The sequence below is a fragment of the Theropithecus gelada genome, chromosome 11 (genome assembly GCF_003255815.1).
Source record: "Theropithecus gelada isolate Dixy chromosome 11, Tgel_1.0, whole genome shotgun sequence".
NCBI classification, from domain to species: domain Eukaryota; kingdom Metazoa; phylum Chordata; class Mammalia; order Primates; family Cercopithecidae; genus Theropithecus; species Theropithecus gelada.
In genome coordinates, this window is record NC_037679.1 from 52,729,352 (window position 1) to 52,749,826 (window position 20,475).

The 20,475-nt window shown below is 41.1% G+C and overlaps 1 protein-coding gene across 3 annotated transcripts in view; it reads left to right on the forward strand.

The window, feature by feature from the left end:
• The first annotated feature begins 611 nt into the window (after window positions 1-611).
• Window positions 612-20,475, forward strand: part of MRPL42 (mitochondrial ribosomal protein L42) — a 35,217-nt gene continuing 15,353 nt past the window's right edge. The window contains exons 1-6 of one of the 3 annotated variants that reach the window (XM_025402836.1): window positions 612-677; window positions 2,305-2,468; window positions 3,446-3,466; window positions 8,758-8,821; window positions 11,139-11,223; window positions 19,889-20,052. In XM_025402836.1, the coding sequence (XP_025258621.1) occupies window positions 2,399-2,468; window positions 3,446-3,466; window positions 8,758-8,821; window positions 11,139-11,223; window positions 19,889-20,052 (404 nt within the window). In that variant the 5' untranslated portion in view covers window positions 612-677; window positions 2,305-2,398. The remainder of the gene's footprint in view (window positions 678-2,304; window positions 2,469-3,445; window positions 3,467-8,757; window positions 8,822-11,138; window positions 11,224-19,888; window positions 20,053-20,475) is intronic. The other 2 variants (XM_025402837.1, XM_025402838.1) reach the window with 2 other exon arrangements.

Genomic DNA, 20,475 nt, shown 5'->3' on the forward strand with positions numbered 1-20,475 from the left:
CAAACGTCCAATTCCTAACCTACACATTTCAGGGCTTCTCTGGAATGTCTCTTCCCCTGGGAAACTTTAACTCATTTACTAAAGGGCAATCTACGATTTCTTTGAATATTAACATAATTTTTTAAAAAAGTACTTGTAGGCTTGCATGGTGGCTCAGGCCTGTAATTCCATCACTTTGGGAGGTCGAGGTGGGAGGATCGCTTGAGACCAGCGTGGGCAACATAGCAAGACCCCGTCTCTACAAAAATATTAAAAAATTAGCCGGGTGTGGTGGTGTGTGCCTGTAGTACCAGCTACTCAGGACGCTGAGGTGGGAGGATCTCTTGGGCCCAGGAGGTACAGGCTGCAATGAGCCGTAATGGAGCCATTGAACTACATTCTGGGTGACAGAATGAGACTGCCTCACACACAAAAAAAAATGTTTGTTAGTTTCTAAGGGTATGTATTTGGGGCAGTGATTTTGTTTTTCTGGGCACCTTGATAACGTTGCGGCCATGCTGCTACAAATAAAGGCAAGAGTCCATAGCAACGACTCCGCTTTCCCTCTGCGACCGGGCTGCTTTTCCACGGAGACTACATTTCCCAGAATGCCCCGCGGCCGGGAGGGCGCGCGCGGTGCTGTTTCTTGGGACCCGGATTGAAACAAGATGGCGGGCTCGTGGTGAAAAACTGTCAAGGTAACCGCTTCCCTCTAGTCCTTCTGTGGAGGACTCCCTCGAAGCTAGGCAGGCCCACAGTGTTTGTCTGCAGGTGTCGAGGTCTCCCGCCTGTCGTTCCCGGCAGGGCGAGGCTGCCTGCATCCCCAGCCTTTGCCCTTCCTGCAGAAGGGCCGGCATGTGGCCGCGCGCTTCCTGTAGCGCCCCCTTCGTTACCTGGCGGACGCCCGGGGGTGGCTGATGCAGCTTGTGGCTCTAGGGACTCATTTAGGTCGAAGAGTCCGTGTGCTCCTGGTAGCCTGCTCCTCAAACCTCTTACCCTCAGAGGCTATGTGGCTTTTGTTTTGGGGTTGAATTCCGGGCCAAGGGACTTGACCTCTGAAATGATCTTCCTGGGGTGAATAATCTGACTCCCAGCAGAGTGTGCTTGCCTCTGGGCTTCGGACAGAGGGGACCTAATTTCCCCCAAGATGTTTTGTTCGTGGTCAGAGGTCATGGGTTTACGTCCCACGCATGTCACCTATTAAGCAACGATATACTGGTCAAGTAATCGATTGACCTCTCTGAGCCTTTGTTCTTAATCTGTGAAATGGAGATGCCTGCTTCACAGACTTGTGAAAGTCAGAGCATGTAATGTATATGAAAGTGGATTATAAACTAAAAAGCACACTTATGAGCTCACGGTTAGCAGTGTTAATGTACTGGCAGTGCAAGGTATCAGTGTGAGTGATTTAGCCTAGCAAATAAGAGGACCTGTGTCCTAATTCCCTTTTATCACTATTGGGGGAAGGGCACGGATAGTCGTTGAAGACTATTAAAAACAAGGTTTAACAATGGTTATTTGTCATTTATTCACAACAGCCCATGAAGATTGTGGTTTTCCCCATTTTGTCTTTGGAGAAACTGAGGATCATTTAATGACTTGTTATAAAGTTTCCCAGTTTGGCAGTGACTGACTTTAAAGTCCTTGGAAGCAAGACTTTTAAATTTTATACTTTAGTTTCTTCATGAATCAGAATAATCACATGATTAATACGAGAGCAAAATGAAATGGTGGCGAAAGTACCTTGGAAAGTTAAAGACCTTATACACATATAAGATGGTGAAATTTTATCTGGGACTTGAGGGCATTTGTATGAGTTCCTCCAATTGAGTATTTAATAGGCTAAGGATAGGCCTTCTTGTTTGATATTTCTTTATTATTAATGGCTCAGGGCAGACAAATATTTAATCAGAAACAGGATAGTACTGTAAGTGACGTAGTATCTTGTATATGGAACCTTGGAGGTTGTACACAGACACGCTAGCATTATGAGAATGAATACTCTGTGTACCATTTGTGAATGACTGTTTCAAGAGTAATTACACATGTACTGAGTATTCAGTAAGTAGAAGGAGCTGCACTGGGTGCAGAGAAGTTTGCATCTAGGATAAATAGTAATGGACATAGTTCCAGTGGTTCTGATCTTATATTTTGACCGTGTTGCTCTTCGTCCTGTTGTTAAATCGTGTGAATTGCCAAGTTGTTTAAAAGCATTGCTTCAGTTGACTTCTAGTCAAGTCAGTGATTGTTACCTTGTTCTTGTGGTGTTTAATTTAACTTAAGTTTACCATAGGTAGCACTGATTTTTCTTTATCTCTTCGGCAGGAGTAGAAATTGGTATGCCTAGAAGCAGATGTTAAAAGCAGTTTCTCTTCAGAACATCTTTTTTCATACCACTTGATAAGCATCTTGAAACACCATGGCTGTAGCTGCAGTAAAATGGGTGATGTCAAAGAGAACTATCTTGAAACATTTATTTCCAATCCAAAGTAAGTGAAATTTTTTTAATGTTTAAAAAGTTTTAAACTTTTAAGAATATAGAAAATTTAAAGCATTTAGTTATTGTATACACCTGTAATTTGCAGGAGTGTTTGCAGTAATAGAAAGTGGGAGAAAACATGAGATGTGGTGTCTCATGCCTGTAATCCCAGCACTTTGGGAGGTGGGAGGACTGCTTAAGGCCAGGAGTTTGAGACCAGCCTGGGTGACATAGCAAGACCCCCATCTCTAAAAAAAAAAAGTGGATTGGGGAGGGGAATGGATAAATTATGGTACATCTTAACTGTGACTATCATGCAGCTGTTACTGACATGGAAAGATCTCCAAATAGAAACAAAAAAAAAAGCGTGTCAGAACCATATCTATGTATATCTATCATATGATCTTATTTGTATGTTTAAAAGATGATCCATCATATGCATGTGTGCAAACGCATAAATGCAGAGGTAAAAGGTCTGGACCAAACAGTGGCTATCTGTGTAGCCCACTCGGGATTTAGCTGAGGACAGGAGTAAGGGATTGGTCAAGGGTAACTTTCTCTTGTTCAATTACATGTATTGCTTTTTTAGTAGTTCTTAAAATATGCGAATAAAGGGTAAATTTACAGTCCCATATTCCAGAGATAATCATTGTTAATATTTTGGTGGATTCTCATTGTGTTTTTTCTATGTACCTAGCCATTTTAAAAATATGAAATGTAATTTCTGCCTTTTCTAAAGAACTGTATATAGTTAATATTTTCTCGAAAGCTTGTTAATACATGTTTGACAGTCAAAGCATGGACCCAAATAAGTAAATAGAATATTAAAGTCTTTTTTCTCAGCCAACTGTGCTTTCTTTTTTCTTTTCCTGTTTGTAAACTCTGTTCTCCCATTTCTAAAGTAGACATGTATAGAAGGCTACAGTAGGTTTGCCTTTTTATATTTAACTATGTCAGCCAACTTTTTATTTTTATTTTTTATTTTAGATTCAGGGGGTACATATGCAGGTTTGTTACATGGATATATTACATATGCTGAGATTTGGGCTTCAACTCAACCCATCACCCGAATAGTGAATATAGTGCCCAATAGTTAGTTTTTCAACCCTTCCCTCCATCCCTCCCTTCTGTTTTGAGTCACCAGTGTTTATTGTTCCCATTTTTGTGTCCATATGTACCCAATGTTTACCTCCTACATGTAAGTGAGAATATGTAGTATTTGGCTGTTTTTGCATTAATTCACTTAGGATAATGGCCTCCAGCTGCATCTATGTTGCTGCAAAGGACGTGATTTTATTTGTTTTAATGTCTGGCTAATAATCCATGGTGTACATATATACCACATATTATTTATCCAGTCTGCCGTTGATGGGCTTGTTTCCATGTCTTTGCTATTGTGAATAGTGCTCTGATAAACATGCAAGTGCAGCTGACTTTTTTTTTTTTTTGAGACGGAGTTTTTTGTTCTTGTTGCCCAGGCTGGAGTGCAATGGTGCAATCTCCGGCTCACCGCAACCTCTGCCTCCTGAGTTCAAGCAATTCTCCTGCCTCAACTTCCCAAGCAGCTGGGATTACAGGCCACCACACCCAGCTAATTTTGTATTTTCAGTAGAGACGGGGGTTTCTCCACGTTGGTCAGGCTGGTCTCGAACTCCCAACCTCAGGTGATCCACCCGCCTCAGCCTCCCAAAGTGCTGGGATTACAGGCGTGTGAGCCATCGCGCCTGGGGTGCAGCTGACTTTGTAAATACAACTCTGCTTGACCTTGACCTTTGTCTCTTCTTTCTTATTTTCTGTTTACCACCATTTGTAATTGAAAGTTTGTTTATTGAATTAAAGAGAAAAGAGCTATTTGAAGAATAGAGTAAAAGTAAAGTAATAAATAGGCAATTTGTTATGCTTGAGGCGGGGAAAATATTTTACTCAGTAAACACCTTTGTTGAATAGAATGCTCAAAGGTTTGTCAGATCCTACTCTATTTTATTTTATTTTGTTTTTTGAGACTGAGTCTTGCTCCATTGTTCAGGCTGGAGCACAGAGGCATGATCTTGGCACATGGCAACCTCTGTTTCCCGGGTTCAAGTGATTCTCCTGCCTCAGCCTCCCGAGTAGCCGGGATTATAGGCACCTACCACCATGCCTGGTTAATATTTGTATTTTTAGTAGAGGTAGAGTTTCACCGTGTTGGCCAGGCTGGTCTCGAACTGCCAACCTCAAGTGATCTGCCTGCCTTGGCCTCCCGAAGTGCTGGGATTGCAGGTGTGAGCCATTGCGCCTGTCCTAGTTTTTGTATTTTTAGTAGGGAAGGGGTTTCACCATCTTGGCCAGACTGATCTCAAACTCCTGACCTCAAGTGGTCTGCCACCTCAGCCTCCCAGAGTGCTGGAATTATAGGCGTGAGCCACCGCACCCGGCCACCAAATCCTGCTCTTGTAGGAAGCTTTCCATCCCTGCTTCCTTGCTTGCCCTACTGTCCCCTTTTTTAGGGCCCTAAACATAATAACGTTTATTACATTATATTCAAAGTAAAATCAACTTAGAGTTCAGTAAATGGAATAGGAGATTGCTTAAGAGACTTTGGATATAAACTAAAATAAGTCACAACAAAACTACAATCAGCATTTGATTATCTAGGAGCATTTTTGTTGTGAGAATTGGAAGAAAAACCCTTACTTCTTAGCCTACTCTTTGCCTTGCAGGAACCCAGCTCCTAGACTAATGAGAAGTCAGATCCAATCAGTTTTTACATAGTCTATGTTTTGAAGCAATTAGTCCTCACACAGGCCCATCAGAAAACCAATTAATGTGTCCCTGGATAATTGAAAATTGTTTATATATCTTTTTCCCCACTGGATTTCCCACTAAGTTTGTATTGTATCTAATTCATTTTGGTGTCCCTGGTGCCTCTCATCATGATAGGAGATATATCAGTGTTTGTTGAAGTAATCTGAATGGATTAGAGTTACTCTCAAAATACCTAGTTAACTAAGCATTAGGTTACCCTAGAAAATCATTCCGTTATCAGTCATCCTAATACTCAGTGACCTAACTTCTTATGTCCTAAAAGTCCCTTATACTGCGAAGTTCCTACTACTACTATTATTGAAAGTAAAGGGCTGGGCATGGTGGCTCACACCTGTAATACCAGCACTTTGGGAGGCTGAGGCAGGCTCCGAAGTTTGAGACCAGGCTGTGCAATGTGACAAAATGCCATTTCTATAAAAGTTACAAAAATTAGCTGGGCGAGGTGGTGCGTGCCTGTGGTCCCAGGAGGGAGGCAGCCTACTCGGGAGGCTGAGGTAGGAAGACTGCTTGAGTCCAGGAGTTCGAGGCTGTGATTGTGCCATTGCATTCCAGCCTGGGAGACAGAGCGAGACCCTGTCTCAAAAATAAAAAATTAAAATTAAAGAAAGTTTCATTACTGTTATTATTGATGTTTAATAAAAAAGGGAAGAACATTAAGATTGGAGGCAAAGCGAAATCATGATTAAGGAAGGAAGTTCAATGAGCAAAAATAAAAAGGCTTCCCTATATTCTAGAAGGAATATTTTAAAATTTCCCAAATGGTCAGTCAGCCTGGGAATGTAGACCACTTTACAGTTTTCCAAGCATGTTAAGCCATTTGATCCTTATAACAGTTTTGATTTTGGTAACCCATGTAGTATTATCCTCTTTATGAAGGTAAAGAAACTTGAGTTCTGTGGCCCTCATAAGTTTACCTAGGGTCACATATTTGGTAAATGAGAACTGTGACCAAAATCTGGATCTCCCCACCTTACTTTGTCCAGTATACTTTTTACTGTACTTCCTTTTCAGTAGCAAGGTAAAATACTGAGCATTTGAAGATGGGACAACTTTTAGCTTTCATAGCTCTTTTCTTTTTTTTTTTTTTTGTTGAGACGGAGTCTCGCTCTGTGCCCAGGCTGGATGGCAGTGGCCAGATCTCAGCTCACTGCAAGCTCCGCCTCCCGGGTTTATGCCATTCTCCTGCCTCAGCCTCCCTGGTAGCTGGGACTACAGGTGCCCGCCACCTCGCCCAGCTAGTTTTTTTGTATTTTTTAGTAGAGACGGGGTTTCACCGTGTTAGCCAGGATGGTCTCGATCTCCTGACCTCGTGATCCGCCCGTCTCGGCCTCCCAAAGTGCTGGGATTACAGGCTTGAGCCACCGCGCCCGGCTAGCTCTTTTCAAAATGTAATTAAACATATATATGTAACAAGAATAGCTCATAAATTACAGAAATTATTGTTAATTGAAGTTCTTTTGGCACATTGAATTGCTTTGGCTTGATTGGTGTTAACTTTGGCATTGGTCCTAGTTATATATTTAGAGCTTCTGCTACCTCTATATCCAGAACTTCCACTGGTAAAATGTCACGTAATGAATGTTTCTTTTTTTTTTTTTTTTTTTTGTCGAGGTAGGTCTCACTCTGTTGCCCAGGCTGGAGTGCAGTGGCGCAGTCTTGGCCCACTGCAGCCTTGACCTCCCTGGGCTCAGATGATCCTACTATCTTAGTTTCCCAAGTAAGCAAGACTACAGATGTGCACCACCATGTCTGCTTATTTATTTATTTATTTATTTTTGAGATGGAGTTTCACTCTTGGGATTACAGGCATGCATGAACATGCCTGGCCAGTTTTTTGTATTTTTAGTAGAGAGGGGGTTTCACCATGTTGGCCAGGCTGGTCTCGAATTCCTGACCTCAAGTGATCCACCTGCCCTGGCCTCCCGAAGTGCTGGGATTACAGGAATGAGCCACTGTGCCTGGCAAGTGTTAGACTTTTAAGGATGAGGGGTATTTGAACAAAATGGGGATGGAATTCCATACTGAGGACATAGTGAAGGCATGGAGATAGGGAAGGCAGGATAGGTTACAGTCCTATATCACAGGAACAAGAGGCTCTGACTTTGATTCTTGGCATTAATCAAGATGCATTCAAAACTTGCTTTTAACTATATTGAATTACTTTTAAATTTTTTTCTTTGTATTAAAAGAATATCCTTTTTTTGAACATAGGAGAGCCTTTCACAAGCTTTTAAAAAAGCAATTATGGCCGGGCACAGTGGCTCACGCCTGTAATCCCAGCACTTTGGGAGGCTGAGGCAGGTGGATCACGAGGTCAGGAGATTAAGACCATCCTGGCTAACATGGTGAAACCCCATCTCTACTAAAAATACAAAAAATTAGCCTGGCGTGGTGGCGGGTGCCTGTACTCCTAGCTACTCAGGAGGCTGAGGCAGGAGAATGGCGTGAACCCGGGAGGCAGAGCTTGCAGTGAGCTGAGATTGTGCCACTGCGCTCCAGCCTGGGCGGCACAGCGAGACTGCATCTCAAAAAAAAAAAAAAAAAAAAAAAAAGAGCAATTATGGCTCTTGAATTTGCAGGTATTCTAAAAAAGGAAAATATGCTTTAAAATGTACGCATTTTGATTAAGAAAAGTTCATTTTGAACAGATTATTTCATATTTCATCACTTCATCGCTCCCTTATAAACTCTGCACCTTGGAAAACCCAAATACTTTATTTTTTTTTATTTATTTTTTTGAAACGGAGTTTCGCTCTTGTTGCTCAGGCTGGAGTGCAATGGCATGATCTCAGCTCACTGCAACCTCTGCCACCTCTGCCTCCTGGGTTCAAGCAATTCTCCTGCTTCAGCCTCCTGAGTAGCTGACCACGCCTGGCTAATTTTGTATTTTTAGTAGAGACAAGGTTTCACCATGTTGGTCAGGCTGGTCTCGAACTCCTTGACCTTAGGTGATCTGCCCGCCTTGGTCTCCCAAAGTGTTGGGATTACAGGCGTGAGCCACTGCACCTCGCCCCAAATACTTTAAGTTCTTTCTTGGAAAGGCTGGAGTACCCAAATACTTTTAATTTTTATTTTACCTAGAGTCCTTGCACCTGTTACTCCCTCTGCTAGAAACATTGTTTTTATCTCTTATCAATTCTTATTTTCTCATTCTTTAGAGCACCTTGGACATCACCTCCACTGAAAAGGCTTTCTTGAACCTGCACAATTTGTTTGGTAGCCTTTCTGTGTGACCCATCTTTGCCAGTGTTTACCAGTCCTAACAGTGCTTATCCTCTATGTTGTAATTGTTTGTCTGTCTCTCTCACAAGCAGACTATACCCTTTTGAGGGTTGGGACTGAGTTTTGTTTGTTGTTGAATCTCTAGCCCCTAGCACAGGCCTGTTTCATAGTAAACAGTAAATGTTGGTTGAATGAGTAAAACTAGCTTTAAATTTATGGAGAAAATATGCTCAAATTAACTAAATCTATTTTACTGTTTGGGGTTTTTGCAGATGGAGCTTTATATTGTGTTTGTCATAAATCTACGTATTCTCCTCTACCAGATGACTATAATTGGTATGTATTAAAACTCAATTGAAAAAATAATAGTCTTAGCTATATCTGAAATAATTTAATTTTATTTCTTGTTTTGATGTCTTATGCTTTCGTTTCTCATTATTCTTTCCTTAATTTTGTTTTTAAAAATTGTTTTAATGATTTTATTTACCCAGTATCTGAGCTTATAAACATTTTAAATAAAAATTATTATCATTGTGTTTCATTGAATATTTAATTTGTTGTAAGACAGACATGCTGTTTAGAACTGCTGTCCTTTCTAAAGCATGCTTTAGCTTTTTGGAAAAGTTAATTCGTTTTTATAGGGTTCATATCTGTTAGCTTAAGCTATTATTTATCTTTTCTTTTGTTTGATATTGAATAATCCTAAATTACACATACTTAATTTAACCACCATTCATTTGGTACTTATTCAATTTAGTCACTATGATAAGAACTAGGAATAACATGTGACATTGTCTTTTTCCTCTGCAGCAGAGTCTGATATGCAGAAACTGCAACGTATTTTCTTAATCTGTGTTGTTTTTATTACAAAATGATAATAAAAATATTTTTTCTTCTCTCTTGACACTAGTTTTATTTTTATTTTGTTTTTGAGATGGGGTCTTGTTCTGTCGCCCAGGCTAGAGAGCAGTGGTGTGATCTTGGCTCACTGCAACCTCCACCTCCCATGTTCAGGCGATTTTCCAGCCTCAGCCTCCTGAGTAGCTGAGACTATAGGCGCGTGCCACCATGCCTGGCTAATTTTTGTATTTTTAGTAGAGATGGGGTTTCACCATGTTAGCCAGGCTGGTCTCAAAGTCCTTACCTCAGGTAATCTGCCCACCTGGGCCTCCCAAAATGCTGGAATTACAGGCGTGAGGCACTGCAACTGACCTTTTATTTTTTTGAGACAGGTTCTCACTTTGTCACCCAGGCTGGAATGCAGTGGCGCTATCTCAGCTCACTGGAGCCTCAACTTGCGAGGTTCAAGTAATCCTCTTGCCTCAGCCCCCAAGCGGCTGGGACTACAGGTGTGTGCCACCACACCCAGCTAATTCTGTATTTTTTATAGAAATGAGGTTTCAGCATGTTGCCCAGGCTGATCTTAAACTCCTGAGCTCAAGCGATCTGCCTCCCTCGGCCTTCCAGCATGCAAGGATTACAGGTGTGAGCCATCATGGTTGGCCTTTTATTTTTATTTTTGAGACATGGTCTCACTTTGTCGCCCAGATTGGAGTTCAGTGACGCTATGTCAGCTCACTGCAGCCTCAACCTCCCGGATTCAAGCTCTCCTCCTGCCTCAGTGCCCCCAAGTAACTGGAACTGTAGGTGTGTACCACCACACCTGGCTAATTTTTTTTATTTTTTGTAGAGACAGGATTTTGCCATGTTACCCAGGCTGGTCTCAAACTCCTGAGCTTAAGTGATCCTCCCGCCTTGGCCTCCCAAAGTGTAAGGATTACAGATGTGAGCTACCACACCTGGCCTTGACACTAATTGTTCATCTAATGAGTACTATGATAGCGATGAAACTGGAGTAGGTAACATTTTTTGAACCTGGAAAGACTGAGTCATATGCGTGTTTTGCATTATATAAAACTATCTTCTCATGAAGAAATCATTTGACAGATTAAATGTTCATTGTAGCCATGTTATAGTATTCAATCTTGTAACCATGGTGAAACAATCTAATACCTATTCTCTGTTACCTACAAATTATTTTGTTGTGGTATTTAAGCTGACATATTCTGTGGGATGGTCTTCAGTTGTCTCCTATGTTTTGGGTACCAGGTTTGCCAATCCAGTGATGTAGTATCTTCTCTTCAGCAATTTGTGGTTAATTAATTTTAGCCTTTTTTTTTTTTTTTTTTTTTTTTTTGAGATGGAGTCTCATTCTGTTGCCCAGGCTGGAGTGCAGTGGCATGATCTTGACTCACTGCAGCCTCCGCCTCCTGGGTTCAAGTGATTCTCCTGCCTCAGCCTCCTGCGTAGCTGGGAGTACAGGTATGTGCCACTACACTTGGCTAATATTTGTATTTTTGGTAGAATCGGGGTTTTGCTAGACTGGTCTTGAACTCCTGACCTCAAGCAATCTGCCCACCTCGGCCTTACAAAGTGCTGGGATTACAGGCATGAGCCACCACACTGGGCCCAGAATGATTATTCTTAAAGCTAAAATTAGGCCGGGCACTAATTTTAGCTTTAACCTGGAGTGCCCATTGCACTCCAGCCTGGGTGACACAGTGAGATTGCATCTCAAAAAAAAAAAAAAAAAAAGAATAATCATTTTGCCTTGAATACAGTATAACTTTATTTCTAAAACATTCTTTTTTAGCAACGTAGAGCTTGCTCTGACTTCTGATGGCAGGACAATAGTATGCTACCACCCTTCTGTGGACATTCCATATGAACACACAAAAGTATGTATGAGAAAATGTCTTGTAGTTTTTAATTTGCTGTTAGAAATGTTTGTACTTCTTTATAGTATCCAAAAAGAAGGGAGTCGTCTGATTTTCCTTGCTTTAGATTTTCTTTTGGCTTTTTAATTTTACTATTTTGATTTTTCTCTTATTTATTTTTCATCTGCTTTCTTTACAGTCTTTTTTTTTTTTTCCAGAATACAAAGTGAACCATTTAAACACAATTATGGCATCAGTTTTCTGGTCTAAAAGATTTGGTAGATTTCTGGTTAAAGATCAAATACATCTAATATAAAATTATAAAATGCATTGTCCCATACTGCCCCATATTATAATCTAGAAAATTATGAAAAAGTTGTATTTTAGAGTGCTGTTACAAATAAAAGTTATATTTTAGAGTGCTGGGATTACAACTACTTTTTTACTGTTGGTTCTGACGGTTTTTTTTTTTTAACATTTGGTGAATTTGTTTTTTTAATTTTTATTTTTTAATGGGACAACATAGGTATGTATTTTGAATGACTCAGTTAGATTTCTTTCCCTATTTTTTTAAAAAATCAAGTACTAGACAGAAGAGGATTTTGTATTGTTTTTAATATAATTTATTTTTAGTTTGACCCAAGTCTTTTTTTTTGTTTTGTATTTGAAATGCTTTTTCCTATTTCTTTAACCCTCCTTCTACTAGGTAATGTTTGATTTGCTTTTTTTTTTTTTTTTGAGACAGGGTCTCACTCTGTCGCCCAGGCAGGAGTGCAGTGGCGTGATCCGGCTCACTGCAACCTCCACCTCCTGGGTTCAAGCTATTCTCCTGTCTCAGCCTCCCAAGTACCTGGGACTACAGGCACCTGCCACTACGCCCGGCTAATTTTTTAATTTTTTTAAATTTTTGTATTTTTAGTAGAGACGGCGTTTCACCATGTTGCCCAGGCTGATCTCAAACTCCCAAGCTCAGGTGATCTGCCTGCCTCGGCCTCCCAAAGTGCTGGGATTACAGACATGAGCCACTGTGCCCAGCCTTGACTTGCTTTTTGAGGAGAAAATAATTAGATGGTTTAGGTCATCACATGATGTATTTAGTGGTACTTATTTTAAAAAATCATCATTAAGGTCAGGGTGCTGGTTGATTTGACAAATAATTTCTTTCTTTTTTTTTTTTTTTGAGACTGAGTCTTGCTCTGTTGCCCAGGCTGGAGTGCAATGGCGCGATCTCGGCTCACAGCAGCCTCTGCCTCCTGGGTTCAAACGATTCTTCTGTCTCAGCCTCCTTAGTAACTGGGACTACAGGCGTGCCCCACCACACCCGGCTAACTTTTGTATTTTTAGTAGAGACAGGGTTTCACCATGTTGGGCAGGATGGTCTCAATCTCTTGACCTCATAATCTGCCTGCCTCAGCCTCCCAAAGCGCTGGGATTACAGGCATGAGCCACCGCGCCTGACCAACAAATAATTTCTATATTCCTTTTTAAACTCACCATTTTGTCTCCCTGCTTTGTTAGGAAACAAAAGCCAGGTATCATAGGTACTAATCCAGTGCCTCTTTTGTATCACTTAGTTGGGCAGCGTTTAGAAAAATAGGCCTGCATCACTGAGTTTTGGCCTGTAAACCCTCCAGGTCACACTATGTTGTGCCTTTGTCCATTGTTATTTTGTTGAATATCTTCGGTTTATTTGCCCTGTTTTAGCAATTATACTAAGAATGCCAGGTCATTTCACATCATCCAGACTCTTATCCCCATATGGCTCTTTATATCTCTGAATCTGACCGTCCTCAACTGTCAAAACTTTCCCACTGTACTTGTAGAACTTACCACCCTTGACAAAATCTCTTACAACCTTAACCTATTCCAGAATGTTGCTTCACCTTCTGACTCTAATAGAAACCTGCCTGTACCCTGGAGACATTACTTCCTCAGCAGTTCTTTTAAGTAGTTGCTGTTTTCTCTCTCATACTCTTTTACCACTGAGTCTAAAGATGGGGAAGGTATCCTTGTAGCTCCTCATTGTCAAATCTAGATAATTTCTCTTCCTTCCTAACAATTTCTGGCTTTGTAGCTTGTATCATCCAACTACATCATTTACTATCTTTTTTTGTTGCTGTTATCTACCAACTGCAAGGTTATTTCTCCTCCTCTACCACTCTGCACTTCCTTGAATTTTCTAAGCTTGCTGTCACACTTTCTCCAATACTGTTTTACCCTCATTCTTTGTTACTTCAATATCCATGTAGATGATCTAATACTGTGGTGTCTCACTTCTTGATCTCTCACTACGTCAGCCACCCATTTCCATGGGAGGATTCCCTAGAGATATTCTAATTACCAATAATTGCTACTCCTCTTTTCCAATCTAAATTTTAAGAAATCCAATCGTTAACTACCAGTCCCTCTTGGTCTCCCAGCTCCAAGAATTATTCATTCCCTCTTTGTAACCTACATCCATTGATCCAACCACTTTTTCACAGTCCCTCATGTATCTCACACATTCTCACTCCCTCCTTACCCAGCACAGATTCGTATCATGGTTTATCATTATCATCATTCCTCTGTATACATGCCCACCTCCCCTACATCCTCTTTCTTTCTTGTATTTCCCTTGTTTTGACAATTATCTTCTCTGCCACATCATCAATATTCATCTCTAGTTTAGATAAGTAATCACTCCTACAAGTTTTCAAGTAAATCACTCGACTGCCACCATACTGACCACAACCGCAGCTGTTTTTCAACTGTATTAGGCGAGCTCCCCACTCAGAGCTTTTGTATTTCCTGCTTCCTTTGCCTGGAATGCTTTTACCTCATAGTTTACTCCCTTTCCTTAAGGTCTTTTTCCTTATCTGTTATCTTGTGTGGTCTTCCTTGGCTACTGCATTTCAAGTTGTACCTTTGCTCCTGTACTCCTTGTTGTCCTTTGATTTACTTTTCTCAATAGCATTTATTATTTCTAGCATACTGGATGTTTTCTGGCTGTCTCCCATCACTAAAATGTAAGCTCGATGAGGACAGGGCCTTGTGTGTTTTTTTCCCATGCTTGGTCTTCAGCACCTGAAATAACACTTTGAACTTGAACTTGGTAGGTGCACAATAAATATTTTTCTATTAAGTGAATGAAATTGTTCCTTCCTCTTCATGCTTAAGGGTTTTATGTTTTAGGGCTAAGAGACATTCACATGAGAAAGCAGGAAAGTTTTTTGTTTGTCAAGCAATAAATTGTAGATTGGGCTGCAAAATAAGAAACATTCTTGAGAACATGTTACTATTAGAATAATAGTAACATGGGCTCAAGCAATCCTCCCACTTTAGCCTCCTGAGTAGCTGGGACTATAGAGGCACACACCACCATGCCCAGCTAATTTTTACAATTTTTGTAGACAGGGTCTCACTATGTTGTCCAAACTGATACGGAATTCCTGGACCCAAGCAGTCCTCACCTTGGCTTCCCAAAGTGCTGGGCTTACAGGCGTGAGCCACTGTACCTTGCCCAATCTGGTTTTTTTTTTTTTTTTTTTTTTTTTTGAGACAGAGTCTCTGTCAACCAGGCTAGAATGCAGTAGTGTGATCTTGTCTCATTGCAACCTCCATGCCTCCCCAGGTTCAAGGGATTCTTATGCCTCAGCCACCCAGATAGCTGGGATTACAGGCACTCGTGACCACGCCCAGCTAATTCTTGTGTTTTTAGTGGAGAGGGGGTTTTGCCATGTTGGCCAGGCTGGTCTCTAACTCCTGGCCTCAAGTGATCTACCTGCCTTGGCCTCCCAGAGTGCTGGGATTACAGGCATGAGCCACCATACCTGGCCCCATTCTGGTCTTTTTGACAAAGCTCTGACTTGGCTCCCTTTCTACTTTTCACTGATATCTTTGTTACTTTGCATTTCTGTAGTGCAGTCATGCATTGCTTACTGATGGGGATATGTTATGAGAAATGCATCATTAGGCAATTTCATTGTTATGTGAACATCATAGAGTGTTACTTATGCAAACCTAGATGGTGTAGGCTACTACACACCCAGACTTTATGGTATAGCCTATTGCTCCCAGGCTACAAATGTATACAACATACTACTGTAGTGAATACTATAGGCAGTTGTAACACAATGGTAAATATTTATGTATCAAAACGTATTTAAACATAGAAAAGGCACAGTAAAAATGTGATATAAAAGATAAAATGTAATACACCTGTATAGGGTACTTAGCCAAAAATGGAGCTTACAGGACTGGAAGTTGCCCTGGGTGAGTCAGTGAGTGTGAAGGCCTAGTACATTATTGTACACTGCTGTATACTTTATAAACAAACACTATATGTTTAGGCTACACTAAATTTTTTTTAAAATATTTTTCTTTCTTTAATAATAAATTAACCTTAGGTTACTGTCACTTTTAAACTTGATAAACTTAAAAAAATTTTTTTTTTTTTTTTTTTTTTTTTTGAGATGGAGTCTTGCTCAGTCACCCAGGCTGGAGTGTGGTGGCGCTATCTCAGCTCACTGCAAGCTCCGCCTCCCAGGTTCACACCATTCTCCTGCCTCAGCCTCCTGAGTAGCTGGGACTACAGGCGCCGCCACTACCGCCAGCTAACTTTTTTGTATTTTTAGTAGAGACGGGGTTTCACCGTGTTAGCCAGGATGGTCTCGATCTCCTGACCTCATGATCCGCCCGTCTCATCCTCCCAAAGTGCTAGGATTACAGGCATGAGCCACTGCACCCGGCCAAAACATTTTTAATACTTTTTTACTCTTTTGTAATAACACTTAGCTTAAAATATCGTGTACAGCTATACATAAATATTTTCTTTATATCCTTATACTATAAGCTTTTTTGTATTGCAATTTTTGTTTGCACTTTTTAAACTTTTTTTTTGAAAACTAAGACACACACATAGTCTAGGCCCACACAGGGTCAGGATGATCAATATTACTGTCTTCTATCTCCACATTTTGTCCCACTGGAAGGTCTTCAGGGACAATAACATGCCTGGAGCTGTCATCTGTTATGATAACAATGCCTTCTTCTGGAATACCTCCTGAAGGGCTTGCCTGAGGCTGTTTTACAATTGACTTTTTTAACAAGTAGAAGGAGTACACTCTAATGATAAAAGGTATAGTATAGTAAATGCATAAACCAGTTGCCTAGTCATTTATTATTATTATTATTTTTAAATTATTTTGGTTGAGACAGGGTCTCACTACATGTTGCTTTGGCTGGTTTTGAACTCCTAAGCTCAAGCCTCACAAAGTGCTGGGCGTGAGCCACTGTACCCTGCCGTTATTTATTATTATTATCAAGTATTATGTGCTATATATAATTGTATGTGCTATACTTTTATACAGCTGGCAGTGCAGTCAGTTTGTTTACTTTAGCACCACCACAAACATGTAAGCAATGCATTGCACTGTGGCTTTCTGCACCATCACTAGGTGACAGGAATTTTTTTAGCTTCATGATAATCTTATGGGACCACTGTAGTATACACTGTCCTTCATCACTGTACATTGTTGACCAAAACATTGTTATTATTTCAGACAGAATCTCGCCCTGTCACCCAGGGTGGAATGCAGTGGCATGATCTCGGCTCACTGAAACCTTTGTCTCCTGGATTCAAGCAATTCTCCTGTCTCAGCCTCCCAAGTAGCCGGGATTACAGGCATGCACCACCATACCTGGCTAATTTTTGTATTTTCAGTAGAGACAAAGAGTTTCACCATGTTGGCCAGGCTGGTCTTGAACTCCTCACCTCATGTGATCCGCCCACCGCGGCCTCCCAAAGTGCTGGGATTACAGGCGTGTGTCACTGCGCCCAGCCTCAAAACATTCTTATGCAGCCCATGACTTTACTTAATTGTGCCACCTCCATTGCTTTTTAAAAAACATACATATAAAAATAGAGATGGCAGGGGGATCTCACGATGGTGCCCCGACTGGTCTCGAACTCCTAGGCTGAAATATTCCTTTGCTACTTTGACCTTCCTAAGTGCTGGGATTGCAGGTGTGAGCCACTGCACGTGGTCCACGTTGCCTTTTTTTTTTTTTTGAGACAGGGTCTGTCTGTGTCACCCAGACTGAATTCAGTGGCGCGATCTTGGCTCACTGCAGCCTCTGCTTCCTGGGCTTAAGCGATCCTCCCATTTCAGCCTCCTCAGTAGCTGGGACTACAGGCATGAGCTATCATGCCTGGCTAATTTTTTGTATTTTTTGTAGAGACAGAGTCTCCAACTCCTGAGCTCAAAGTGATCTGCCCAAAGTGCTAGGGTTAACACGTGAGCCACCGCACCTGACCACATTGCCTTTTAAAGAGGTCTTGTTTCATGTGCATAAACTAGATATAAATGTATGCTATAATATTTAATACAGTGGTAGAATGTAGTTGTCACTAATAGTGTATGAACGTAAAGAAAATATCTGTTTGAATTGTTTCTTACTGGTTGTAAATTCAGATTTTCATTGTATTATAATATATATATATAGTTATTTTAAAGCAAGGCAGTGTTACAGTCTTGTTATATATTTATTATTATTGAATATGTTACTTTCATTATGATAGCTTTATATAGTATTGAATGTTACAATCTTTGTTACATACCTTAATAACACTTAATATTTAAAATATAGGTAACTTGACCCTCCAAGATAGTGATTCCTTTTGTTTTCTGTTTTGTTTTATTTTGTTTTGTTTTGTTTTGATACAGTGTCTCTTTCTTGCTCAGGCAGGAGGGTACTGTGCAGTCATGGCTCACTGCAGCCTTGAACTCCTGGGCTCAAAGGATCATCCTGCCTCAGACCCCAAGAAGCTGGGACTGCAGCCGTACACCACCACGCCTGGCTAATTTATTTTTTGTTTTTAAATTTTTTTTTTTTTTGAGACGGAGTCTCGCTCTGTCGCCCAGGCTGGAGTGCAGTGGCCGGATCTCAGCTCACTGCAACCTCCGCCTCCCGTGCTTATGCCATTCTCCTGCCTCAGCCTCCCGAGTAGCTGGGACTACAGGCGCCCGCCACCTCGCCCGGCTAGTTTTTTGTATTTTTTAGTGGAGACGGGGTTTCACCATGTTAGCCCACGTTAGGATGGTCTCGATCTCCTGACCTCGTGATCCGCCTGTCTCAGCCTCCCAAAGTGCTGGGATTACAGGCCTGAGCCACCACGCCCGGCCCGCTGTTTTTAATTTTTTTGTAGAGATGAGGTCTCACTGTGTTGGCCAGGCTGGTTTCAAACTCCTGGGCTCAAATGGTCCTCCCACCTTGGCCTCCGAAAGTGCTGGGATTACAGATGTGAGACACGTGGCTGGCCAAGACAGTGATTCTTAAACTCTTTAGTGAGCCACTATTACTGGTGGAATATGTTGTATATCATTCATGTGTGTCGAGGAGATGAGATTTTTAGTAATCATTAACTTTGGGGGAAAGGTATTTAAATAACAATAAAGCACTGTTTGGTGGCATTTTAGTCACCTGAAATGAAAATGTTGAAAATTTTTCTGCTTTCATTGGATATAAGAAATGTCATTTTCTTTCTTTTTTTTTTTTTTGAGACGGAGTCTTGTTCTGTCACCCAGGCTGGAGTGCAAAGGTGCAATCTTGGCTCACTGCAACCTCTGCCTCCCGGGCTAAAGCAATTCTCCTTCCTCAGCCTCCCAAGTAGCTGGGATTACAGGCATGCGCTACCGCACCAAGCTAATTTTTGTATTTTTAGTAGAGACAGGGTTTCACCCTGTTGGCCAGGCTGGTCTTGTCCTGACCTCAGGTGATCCACCCGCCTCGGCCTCCCAAAGTGCTGGGATTACAGGCGTGAGCCACCGCGCCCAGCCAAAAAATGTCATTTTCAATGAAAAGTTTTTCAGTTTCTCACCTTAATGATATATAAAGTGAATGGTAAACTTTTAAGTTAAAAAATAATAATAGACATAATTTATACCTTTGAGAAACAGAAACTAAAGTAATAAGTACTTTATTACTGTGGAAAATAAGAATGTTAAATGAGGGCTTTCTTTTTTTCTTTTTTTCTTTTTTTTTTTTCTATTTGTAGTAGAGACAAGGTCTCGCTGTGTTGCCCAGGCTGGTCTTGAACTCAAACTGAAGTGATCCTCCCACCTTGGCCTCCCAAAGTGCTGGAATTACAGGCATGAGCCACCACACCCGGCCTTTCTATTTTTCTTTCTCTTTTTTTTGAGACAGGGTTTCACTCTGTCACCCAGGCTGGAACGCAGTAGTGTGATCACAGGTAGCTTCGACCTCCTGGTCTCAAGTGATCCTCCCACTTCAGCCTCTCGAGTAGCTGGGACTACAGGTGCATGCCATCACGCCTAGATAGTTTTTAAATTTTTTTGTCTGACCATGTTGTCCAAGCTGGTCCCGTGCTTTGGAACTCCTGGGCTCAAACGATTCTCCTGTCTTGGTTTCCCAAAGTGCTGGGATTACAGGCATGAGCCACTCACTGCACCTGGCCTAAATAAGAACTTTATTATTAGAAAAGAAACCTAAAATTTGGTGTGAGAAGAAAAATATTTCTGACTAATGAATAATGCAACTAAGTGAAACTTTGTTTTGATAACTTACTTGCCCTCCCTAAAGTACTATAGTGAATTACTGAGTATTGTAATTGTTTTATTGTAATCTCGAACAAATGCTGGCTAACATTCCCACATCTTCGTGATGTTTGTTACTGATTATTTTGTAGCCTATCCCTCGGCCAGATCCTGTGCATAACAATGAAGAAACACATGATCAAGTGCTGAAAACCAGATTGGAAGAAAAAGTTGAACACCTTGAGGAAGGACCTATGATAGAAAAACTTAGCAAAATGTTCTTTACTACTAAGCACCGTTGGTATCCTCATGGACAGTAAGTTTTCTTTTCTTTTCTTCAATCCCTACTAGATACAGTAAAGGAACACCTTGATTTTCTTGCAGAAACAAACTTGTGAAGTGGTATTTTGCATGAGGAAATTAACCCCAAGTATAATCACATACTATTTTGTACTGTTTTTTTTTTCTTTTCTGAGACAGGATCTCACTTTGTCACCCAGACTGGAGTGCAGTGCCACAGTCTCAGCTCACTGCAGCCTCAACCTCCAGTGCTCAAGTGATCTTCCCATTTAGCCTTCTGAGTAGCTAGGACTACAGGCATGTGCCACCACACCTGGCTAATTTTGTTCTTTTTTTTTTTTTGAGTCTTGCTCTGTCAACCAGGCTGGAGTGCAGTGGCGTGATCTCGTTTCACTGCAACCTCCACCTCCAGGTTCAAGCGATTCTCCTGCTTCAGCCT